Genomic DNA, 11,058 nt, shown 5'->3' on the forward strand with positions numbered 1-11,058 from the left:
TGTGTGTGTGTGTGTGTGTGTGTGTGTGTGTGTCGGTGTGCCCTTTCCTCTTCTTATAAGAGCACTGGATTTAGGACCCACTCTAATCCAATATGATCTCATCTGGACCTTGTCTTGACTAACATGCAAAGACCTCATGTCCCAGTAAGGTCACATTCTGAGGGGCCAGGTGGACATAAATTTCTGGGAGCACCGTTTGACTCACTACAGAGTGGAAGGAGAATTTTAATAAACCAGTCGGGTGAGTGGAAGCAAGACGTGTTTACAGAGTGGTATCAGACTGTTCTGAAGAGAATAGGAGACAAGCCTAGGAGAGTATATTCCGGCCAAATTAAGGAGGGCTTAGGTACCAGCATGGGGTAGAACGTTACTCTGTAGGTAATTGGGAAGCTGGGGTACTGATGAGACACCTGTGAATTCTAATTTAGCAAAGATTGAAGCCAAGGATTATAGACCCATCTCTTGGAGGAACTGTGAACTTAGGTCAGATCAACATTTGGTGAGGTTGACCATGATTGGACCAATTTAACTGGAGAAAAATTAAGCCCTGAGACTTCTGTTTCAAGGAGAAAGTTGGTGGTAGGAGGTTTGGTGGGTTTTCATTCATGCCACCAACACTTAACACCCATCCTGTGCTAGTATTGCTTTAAGCTCCAGGGTTACAGCCAGGAAGAGTCAGGCCAGGTCTGGGCACTGAAGGAGCTTGAGCTTTAGTGGCAAGAGAGACAGTGAACAAAGGAGTAAACGGTTTCGGGAGTATGTTTCCACCGAGCTCTTTTTTTAAAAAATAAATTTATTTATTTTTGGCTGCATTGGGTCTTCGTTGCTGTGCACGGGCTTCTCTAGTTGCAGTGAGCCGGGGCTACTCTTCATTGTGGTGCACGGGCTTCTCATTGCGGTGGCTTCTCTTGTTGCGGAGCACGGGCTCTAGATGCGCGGGCTTCAGTAGTTGTGGCTCGCGGGCTCTAGAGCGCAGGCTCAGTAGGTGTGGTGCACGGGCTTAGCTGCTCCGTGGCAGGTGGGATCTTTCCAGAGCAGGGCTCGAACCTTGTGTCCCCTGCACTGGCAGGCAGGTTCTTAACCACTGCGCCACCAGGGTAGTCCCTCCACTGAGCTTTCGTCACCATTGGAAGCACAATGCCTCATGCATCGCTTTGCCAAGACGTCCCTTGTATACGTACAGCAAACCTGGGTATAAAAAGCTGGGCACAGATTGAATTATAGGCATGAAACAGTTCTGCCGAATATTTGCATTATAATTATGAAGCTCTGTAATCCCCGAGACTGGCCTCCAGTTGGCTTGTTAGCTTCTCTGTCCCCAGCCTGTAACCTCAGCACGCACACACATGCTGAGTACAACTGAGCCCTGCAGGTGGGTGTCTTTTTGGAACTCAACTAATCTCCCCTAATTGATCTGATCGGTATCATTTTTCTTGAGGAAAAGAAAAAGATCTACGGTGAGATTGATAGTCTTTCATTTTATTCAGTGAGATTACACGTTCCCTTCCTCCCCATCACGTGCTTTGGCCTGTTAGAATTAGAGGTGCAGTTCCCAGCTCTGTCTGGCTTGAGGGTGGTAGCCTGGCTGATGTCAAAACTTCTTACAGGAGCTGTTGTGCTTATGTTTCTGCGTGTCTATTTATGGTTATATTTGGGGATGGTGGCTTCCTAGTTCTCAGCCTTTGTCAGTTGTTTGGCTGAGAGAGGGTAACAGGTGGGTCTTTGGTTTGGCCCAGAGAGGGTCTCGGCCCTCTACCATGGTAACCTGCATTCAGAGTTTGTTGGAGTGAATGACTTCCAAATCTCCCCCAGCTTCCTGTAGGCCTGGCACGTTGTGGGGAGGAAACCCATGTGTGTTGTGGGCTCCCTTTCGGGAAGGATTTTTCCTTGGTGATTCTGGGCTCCACAGTGATGTGGGTTTTCGCTGTTTTGAGCAGAAGTGACCCCCTCACCCCCACCTCGGTAGTGGCGATTTTGCAGATTTTTCCACCCGGCACACACTTCGGGCTCTTGGTGAACTTTAGCACCCACGTGCTACAGTGTGGCGTTGCTCCGGGCTGGAGCCTCTTGGCTTTTCTGTCCAGCTGCAGTGCTAAGCCATCTTTTGGGTGTGAGGAGATGAGAGACACGATCTATCTTGTAGCCAAACTGGTGAAGTCATAATATTTTTGCAACCAGAGCTGGAAGCTGAGTCACAATGAGTGTGATTCAGGCCTTGATTTCTTACCCAAGGTAATTTCGAGAGGTGTGAAGTCAGGAAAAGACCCCCAGTTGTCGCTGCCCCCGTAGAAAAAGCCCCAAGCGCTGAGCTTCTGTAGCCAAGACAGGGCTCAGGCCCCACCTGGAAACATTCCAGTCTCCCACTTTAGGACCTTCACTGGCCTCCACCGTGAATAACCTTATTGAGAAAACGCTATTGGTCCTTCACCTGCCTTTTAGAGTCTGTCTTGTTTTATATCTTGGTCATGTTAACCATGTTTGTAGAAAGGAAAAAAAAGATAACTTTTTTCTAAAATTAACATCCATATAACTAAGAGACTTGGGACACACTGTAGTTAATGTCTTAGTTTGGAAATGGGAAGTCTTACCTTTCAGGATAAGTTAGCAGGGAAATGACCTTCTATGAAATCCAGAAGATTTGAAAGAAATACAGATAGAAATGTTTGCCTTAGACACCGATAGCTCTTGTGATTTTGAACTATTAGGAATAAAAGGCTTAGCAGTGCATGGCGAACAGACTGGACGTGCCCTGAGCCTGAGAGTTCTTTTCAGGAGGAACAGAGGAGGGCGCGGGTGAAGGTCAGCGGACCCAGGCTCCCAGGTCACAACTCTGTGCTGAACTAGAGGAGCGACTTCGAGGAAGTAGCTTAACTGGTCCGTTCTCGGCTTTCACTGGAGATAATCAAACTGACTTTGCAGGGCGTTGTGAGAATAAAAAGTAGCTGAGAGGGTGGAACACCTAACCATGCTTGAAACATAGTGAGCCCTTAATAAATGGGAGCAGCCGTTCCCATTCATTGTTATTGTTTCACCTCCAAGGTATTATTCTGGGTGCTCCTGACTTTGTGCAAAATGCATTTAGACACACGGAGTGAAATAGGAAACTGCAAAGAAGACTAACCAAAGTGGTAGAGGAGTTAAAAAGGAGACCTATTAAAAAAAACACAAGCTTGAAAGAAACGATTATTTATGGGGGAGACGGGAAGACTGGAGGGCGACCGAATGTCTTCAAGGTGTTGAGGCGTCGTTATGTGGAAAATTATAGCCAGCTGTTCTCCATCTCCGCGGAGGTCGACAGAACCGGGGCCGACGGGACAGGCCAGAGCCAAAGAAGGAAAGGGGAAGCAGTAGAAACGACAAAATATAAATCAGGAACAAACACAGAGAGCATGGGGCGGGGGGAGGGTGCGAGTCTCAACTCTTCCCATGAACTCCTGAGCTGCAGGGTGTGGAACCCGGTCCCCTCGCTTCAGCCTGCCCCCCATCTCTCGCCGTGGGCGCCAGCTTGCTCGTAGCTCATGGCCACGCCTGTCTAACCCAGGGCAGCTGGACTGAATAGTTGGCACTTGACTTGGAGCGGTGTCTCAGTCGGGGTCCATCTTGCTTCTTCAGGGTGCAGCTGTCTGGAGGCATTTTCTGTCGTCGTGACTGGGGGGGAGGAGCTGCTGCTGGCCTTGGTGGGCGGGGCCTGGGGTGCCGATGTACACATGCTGCGCTGCACGGGAAAGCCTCCCACAGCAAAGCATTATCTGGCATCAAAACATCAGTAGTGCTACTATTGAGAAAACCTGGGTTAGAGGAATAGAACATCATAGGCTGGGCTTTCTTAAGGCTCATTAGTTTACGCCAAAGCATTTTTTCCCTCCATTTACACCAAACCGTGGAACTGAATGGTTAGAAGACTGTTACAGCATTTGCTATTCTAAGAAAATGTGTGGATTCCATTATAATCATGTGTTTCTTAGCTGTCTGCTCTACTGTGGTTTAAAAATATTTATATTTCTAAATAAGCGACTGACTCTTTGTACAGGGAAAATAACATATGCATTAGAGCTCCAGGGAGTGTGGTGCAGACCACCTTCCACGCTTCCTCTGCCCAGATTCTTGCGGGCCAATTAATCGCTGCGTTCAAGGGCTGCCACGGCAGGGACTGCCCTGCACTGAGAATGTGCTGGTTGAGAGAAAGACAGGGCTTCAGGTGGGAAAATTCCCCAGGGGCCAAACACAGGCCAGCAACAAAGGGAGGCCTCCCAGGGTGAGCGGCTTCACACAACATCCTGATGCTCTGGAAATGTTGCCACTCGGTGACTCTGAGGGTACAGCACGCTTTCCTGACTTACTAATACATTGCTCTTTCTAAATAATATATGTTGTGTGTGTCCATCTGTAAACTTTCAGAGTCTTCTGAAATTCACACACAGCATGAAAGCACACGCTATATTTGATCCTTGCATAAATAGCACAGATTTTAATTTTATCCCAGTTACGGATATCTGGCGCGTGTGCCGAAACTCTGGGCAGACTGGTGTGAAATTTAACTTGAGCAGCTAAACACAAGGGTGAGAGAGCACAAAATAAACAAGCACACACACTTCCAGCCCTACAGCATTTGGTATGTGAATGGGAAAAGCACCCAAATCCTCTCTCTCTTTTATTTTCTCCCTTGTGACAGTCAGATTACAGATTGTCTGTAAAGGCACAAATCCTCCACATCTCCCACGCCACCCCTTTCTCCCCCGGAAGGCTGCCTGCAACCATTTCATCTGCCTAAGTTCTTCCGAGGTGGAGTTGGAGTTTCAGTGAATGAAAGTGTCCAGGATGCTTTGTTTTCAGATTTGAACTTAGATTAGAGATTCCCTTGGTTTCCAGAAAAGGAAAACGGTCTCCTTGAGAACATCTTGGAAGGGGAAACAGGAATGGAATTGGAAACGATGGGAAATAACAGACTTGCGGTTTGGTAGATGGGCACGGGGATCTCGGTGTGGGCAGTTACAGAGTTTGTGACCCCTAGAGAGTTACTTAAAAGCTCAGTTCCTTGCTTTACTAATTTGTAAAAATGGGAATAACTCCAGCCTAATAGAGTAGCTAGGGAGGTACACAGTGGTGGCACATAGGTGCTCCGAGAATGTCATTTTCCTTCCCCCTTAAAGACATCTGTGACATCTGTAAGTCCAGCCTAAATGCCACTTGCTGAGGAAGTAGGATGCACTGATGGTTGCTGCTGATAATCATCCATGTTGGTACAAATTCTGTTCTTCTCTCCTCCTCTAATCGCCTCCATTCAGGAATTAGCCAACGCCTTTCAGCCTGCCCACCCCTATTTTTAGGTCATTCTGGGTATTAAGTACACAGAGAGCTTTTGGCCTTAGAAACACCTGTGTGTCCCAGCAGACTGTGTTGATTTGGGGGGTTGGAGGAGGGACGGTGGGCATGTGCGTGCAGTTCACGGACCTGGAGCCATGAGAAGTAGCAACAGTGGATGGGTGAGTCTCTCCTTGTACTCCCGAGAGAGGACATCTGCCTTCCATCAGTAAAAATTCCCATCTTTATATTCAATTTGTTTCCACAGAAGAGCGCGTTGTCCCCATTGAAGTATGCCGATCCAAACTGTCAAAATACTTGCAGGGAGTAGTTTTCCGCTGTGATAAGTGTACCTTCACCTGCTCCAGTGACGAGAGCCTCCAGCAACACATAGAAAAGCACAATGAACTGAAACCTTACAAATGCCAGCTCTGCTACTATGAGACCAAGCACACGGAGGAACTGGACAGCCACCTTCGGGACGAGCATAAGGTATGGGCCTGGCCTCCCTCCTCCCACCCCCACCCCCAGCACACCTGGGGGAGGGGCTGGGCCAAATTTAGCCACACCCATTGTGTGCAAGACAGAGACACACGCCAAAGTAATGTTTAAAATGAGGTTCAATTTATTCTTTTATAAAAGAACTGTAAGGTCATTTTAGAAAAGTGGAACACGTAGGTGGGGGAGAGAGAACCACCTGTAATGCTACCCCCACATCCAACTGCTTAACATTTTTGGTCTCTTCTATGCCCACTTTCCTTTGTTTTATTTAATTATGATTCTACCTTACATGAAAGAGCATATCTTTCCTTTCTTGTTCTTAACTTACCCTAACTGGAGTATTTTTCCATGTTATTTTTTATTTTTTTGTGGTACGCGGGCCTCTCACTGCTGTGGCCTCTCCCGTTGCGGAGCACAGGCTCCGGACGTGCAGGCTCAGTGGCCATGGCTCACGGGCCTAGCTGCTCCGCGGCATGTGGGATCCTCCCGGACCAGGGCATGAACCCGCGTCCCCTGCATCTACAGGCGGACTCTCAACCACTGCACCACCAGGGAAGCCCTTCATGTTATTTTAAATGTACTATCACAAGAGTTGATGAACTTTTTCCATAAAGGGCTAGATCGTAATAGTTCAGGCTTTGCAGGCTAGATAGTCTCAGTGGCAGATACTCAGCTCTGCCCTTGTAGCAAGAAAGCAGCCCTAGACAAGACAAAAATGAATGGTCATGGCTGTGTTCCAATACAACTTTATTTACAAAATTAGGCGACAGAGTGTGGACCCTTAGTTGCCGGCCCCTATTCTATCTGATGGCTCTGCCGGCGTGTCCCTCAGTCATGTAGGTTGTTTCTGATATATTGCTGACTACAAAAATTTTCCAAGGCTTTGCTATTCATGTCTGAACATTGTAAGGACCGTGCAGTATGTGTTTTATTTGTGGAGGGAACAGATTAGTATAGGACATAAAATAAGGGGTTTATGAAAAAGAATTCTCTTCCAGAAGTCTGCTGATCAGAGGGTAAAATCATCCCAGATGGCTTCCTCACTTCTCTGAGGACTTGTGTGGCACATCAGGAGTTGAGACAGTTGTTTCTGGTTTTGTATATTGTCCAGAGTGTGGGGAGTGTGTGTGTGGGGGGGCAGGGATGATCAGTATTTGTTTCATGAAAAGAGCCTATTGAAATGTTTTCTAATTAACCAACAAATCCAAAACATCTAGTGCGTGTTTACCTAGGGCACAATGAGAAGCACTTTTGATACTGTTTCCTTTTTTCCTTGCTCTGTGTACTGTCAGTGGAAATAACAGCTTCTCTTTTCTGGACTTACAAACCCAAGTTATAAAGATTCCTGTCTGAGTCATCTGCACCCAAGGGTTGGAATTTTTCTGTGGGGTGTTGAGAGAGAAGGCTGAGCTTTATCACCCATCTACAGTTTAATGGTTTGATGCTAACTTTTCTGCTTTGGAATGCCTTCATTTTCTAATGTGTCTCCCCAAAAATGAAAGCAAAGAAGAAAAGCCTGAATTACCTCACTTAAAAACTTCCAATACCCTTTCTTATCCAAACTTCCTGGGCATTTCTGCCCCAAAACTGAAAGGAAAATCACTTATCTATCTCAAGCTAAGCTTTCTACAGTTATGCACACGTGTCTTATTTATGTAACCACCTCGGATCTTTTCATTGTAGTGTTGAAGCCATCAGACTGGTATTTTGGGACTGAGCAAACCAGGAAGGTAGATTCTTCCCCAGTGGTTGCACAGTAGCTGTGAGTCACTGGAGAATTCCAGAGAAGGCTAGAAACCATACCAGATGTGAAAGCAGGCAGAAATGTGGGGCTTTGGAATATGCATCAAGCAAATGGGTTACTCAGGAAACTAGGAGCCCAGTTTAGAACTTTTGGAGCCAAACAGACCTAGGTTTGAATTTTGTCTCCACCATTTACTGTACAGCAGGGCACTTCAATTTCTCCGTTTCCTGATTTCTAAATGGGAACCAGTATACTCTTCTCGGAAGTTTTGTAAGATTAAATGAAGTCCTGGTATTTCCCACACTTTGAGAGCCACGTCTCAGTCTATTTGTGAATTGAACTGTGCCCAAATACAACAACAACCTATCAGAAAGGCGGTTATGTCCCTAAAGACCTAAAATGGACTATAAAATCACTAACTCTACTTTGCATTTTAGACATGGTCTTTGACATGTTATATTTCCATTACGCCACGTTCGATTCTTTAATCTTACTCCCTCTCATGGTTGACCAGCTCATTAAGTCCAGCAAGCACCTAATTGAGGCTAAAGAATTGCCACTCTCAGCACGGCTAATGATTTTCATCTTCGTCTCGGTCGTTGTGAAGTTTGAGGCTCCTGCTTATTAACTATTCCTCCTTTTCTAAATGATCGATACAAAATGCAATTTGCATTTTTGAAATAATTACCCAAACACTACTTTATAAACATAGCAGTGCTGCTGAAAGTGAATGTTTGACTGATAGGCAGTGACAGTAATTATAAATGGTCATTTATTGGGGTGAAGGATATACAACAGCCTGATTTCAGCATTCATGATAAAGGGTGTAGGAGTATCAATAAACAGTGTACCAAAGAGAAGTTTGCTAGTGATTGAAATACAAAAGTCAAGAACCACGAGGCAAGAACAAGAAATTAAAGCCGTAAGAATTGGAAAGGAAGGAATAAAACTGTTTTTGTTCACGGACAGTGTGATCTTTGTAGGTAGAAAATCCTAAATACTCTATTTTAAAAGCTACTAGAATATTAGTTTAGCAGAATGGAAGGATATAAGATCAGTATACAAATGCCAATTATATTTCTATATACTAGTAATGGACAGTCTGAAAAAATGAAATTTTAAGAAGATCAGTTTCATTTATAATATCAAAAAGAATAAAAATGCTTAAGAATAAACAAGAACCGCGAAAGCCATATGCTGAAAACTACAAAATGTTGTTGAGAGAAATAAAAGAACTAAGCTGATGCAGTATATACCATGCTCATGGATTAGCAGACTCAATATTGGTAATGCTTCCCAAACTGATCTACAGATTCAGTGTAATCTATCAAAATCTCAGTAGGCTTTTTTCTTTGGTAGAAATTGACAGACTGATGCTAAAATGTATATGGAAATGCAAGGGACCTAGAATAGCCTGAACAGTATGAAAAAAGAACAAAATTGGAAGACTCACCCACCCTTCCTTATTTCAAAACTTTTACTGTAAAGCTACAGTAATCCAGAAAGTGTGGTATTGGTATAAGGACAGATGTATGGATCAGTGGTGCAGAAGAAAAAGTCCAGAAATAAACCCTAATATATGTGGCCGGTTGATGTTCATCAGAGGTGCCAAGGGAATAAGGCAAAGATAGCTTTTCAACAAATAGTGCTGTTACCATTGGATTTCCATATGCAAAATAGTGGTTGTTGACGCTTACGTCACTCAAATTTCTCTTGGGAAAAAATTCTTAGGTATGACACAATAGCTGTGAACATTAAAAGAAAAAAGATCAATAAATTAGATGTCATCAAAATTAAATTGTTGCTCTTCAGAAGACACCATTAAGAAAATGAAAAGGCAAGCAGCCGATTGGAAGCAAATATTTGCAAAATAACTAACAAAGGACTTTAACCAAAATATATAAAGAACTTTTACAACTCAGTAGTAAGAAGATTAACAATTTAATTAAAAATGAGAAAAAGATCTGAATAGACACTTTACCCATGAGGATGTACGAAAGGCAAATGATCACATGAAAAGATGCTTAATCAGACTCATCATTAAGGAAATGCAAATTAAGACAATTAAATGCAAATTAGGTAGTAAGCCATCACTACCTCTCCACTAGAGTGGCTGAAATTAAGAAGACCAATAGCACCAAAGTGTTGGCAAGGATGTGGAGAAACTGGAAATCTCACACCGGGCTGAATGCAGTGTATAATGATGGCACATCTACTTTGGAGCATTTTGGCAATTTGTTTAAAAGGTAAACATACACTTTACCATTTGATCCAGCAAGTCTACTCCCACATAAAGTGGTTGCATAAACAAAGTGTGCTATATCCATACGATGGAATACTACTTATCAATAAAAGCAATTAGCTACTGATAACATGTAACAATATGGCTAAATATCAGAATCAGCATGTTAAATGGACAGAAGCCAGACACAAAAGACTGCATATTGTATGGTTTCTAGAAAAGGCAGAACTGAGGAGACAAAGCAGGTCCGAAGTTGCTTCAGGCTGGAGGTTTGGAGCAGGGACTGCTTGCAGAGGGTATGAGGGTATTTCTTAGAGTAATAGAAGAAGATTGTGGAGGGTTGTACAAATGCATACCTTTACTAAAACTCATTGAAATGTTCATTTAAAATGGATTAATTTTATGGTAAGTAAATTACATCTTAATACCTAAAAGATGCAAGTTCCCCAGGACCTGACACATGGTAGGTCCTCAGTAAATGTTAATTTTCTGCAGTCTTTTCTTATAAGTTTGATCCTCAGAACAGACAGATCTATAAAGATGCAGAGATCCAGAGGAACGTGTAAACTGCCAAAAATAAAATGTGCAATAGACTTAGCAGTTGGTTCTAAACTAAGGTTTTCTGTTTTCTAGCGAAACAATGTGTTGTGTGCATTGCTCATTACGTTCTTCCACAGACAGCTTTAGGTGATTTTGTGTGGTGGAGAGAATCTATACAAGAAATTAAAAGACACTGTAGGATGTATTTTCAGTCAAAGGATTTCATCATTAAACAGAAGTGGATATTCAAAACTGGACTCCTGAATTCTGCCTGCAAAGCTTGTAAACCTCAGGAATGTCTCTGAAGATGTCAGACTGTATCATTCATGGGCTAGACAGAACGCTGGTTCAGGAGGAAGCATCCTAGAAGTCAAATAAACCATTCCACTGAAGAACCAAATTCTCAAGTGTCCTGGATTTATACTGCTGTGTTTATCCTCAGAAGCCAAGGTGAAGTAGAAACTGGTGACAATCAGCACCTTCATTTTTCTAGGTGACACAGAATCTTGTCTTCCTAGATCTTTATCTTTGGACCAGTGAACAAGGAATCACTTGTAAATCTCTTGGAATCTAAAGTAAACAGTACAGGCTATTTGAACTTTTAGTTTTTCATCCTTCAACTCCCTGTCTTTTTTTCTATCTCACTAGGTCTTCTAGAGGCGGACTATTCTGTTCTTTCAGTTTCTCTCTCTCTCTCTCTCTCTCTCTCTCTCTCTCTCTCTCTCTCTCT

General features: G+C 43.8%; 1 protein-coding gene across 5 annotated transcripts in view; it reads left to right on the forward strand.

Moving 5' to 3' along the window:
• ZNF462 (zinc finger protein 462) overlaps positions 1–11,058 on the forward strand; it is a 144,322-nt gene that overhangs the window by 113,874 nt on the left and 19,390 nt on the right. For all 5 annotated transcript variants that reach the window (XM_029202706.1, XM_029202705.1, XM_029202708.1 and 2 more), the window contains exon 10: positions 5,570–5,793. In XM_029202706.1, coding sequence (XP_029058539.1) covers positions 5,570–5,793 — 224 coding nt within the window. The remainder of the gene's footprint in view (positions 1–5,569; positions 5,794–11,058) is intronic.

The sequence above is a fragment of the Monodon monoceros genome, unplaced genomic scaffold (genome assembly GCF_005190385.1).
Source record: "Monodon monoceros isolate NGI ecotype Baffin Bay Population unplaced genomic scaffold, NGI_Narwhal_1 Super_Scaffold_5, whole genome shotgun sequence".
Classification (NCBI taxonomy): domain Eukaryota; kingdom Metazoa; phylum Chordata; class Mammalia; order Artiodactyla; family Monodontidae; genus Monodon; species Monodon monoceros.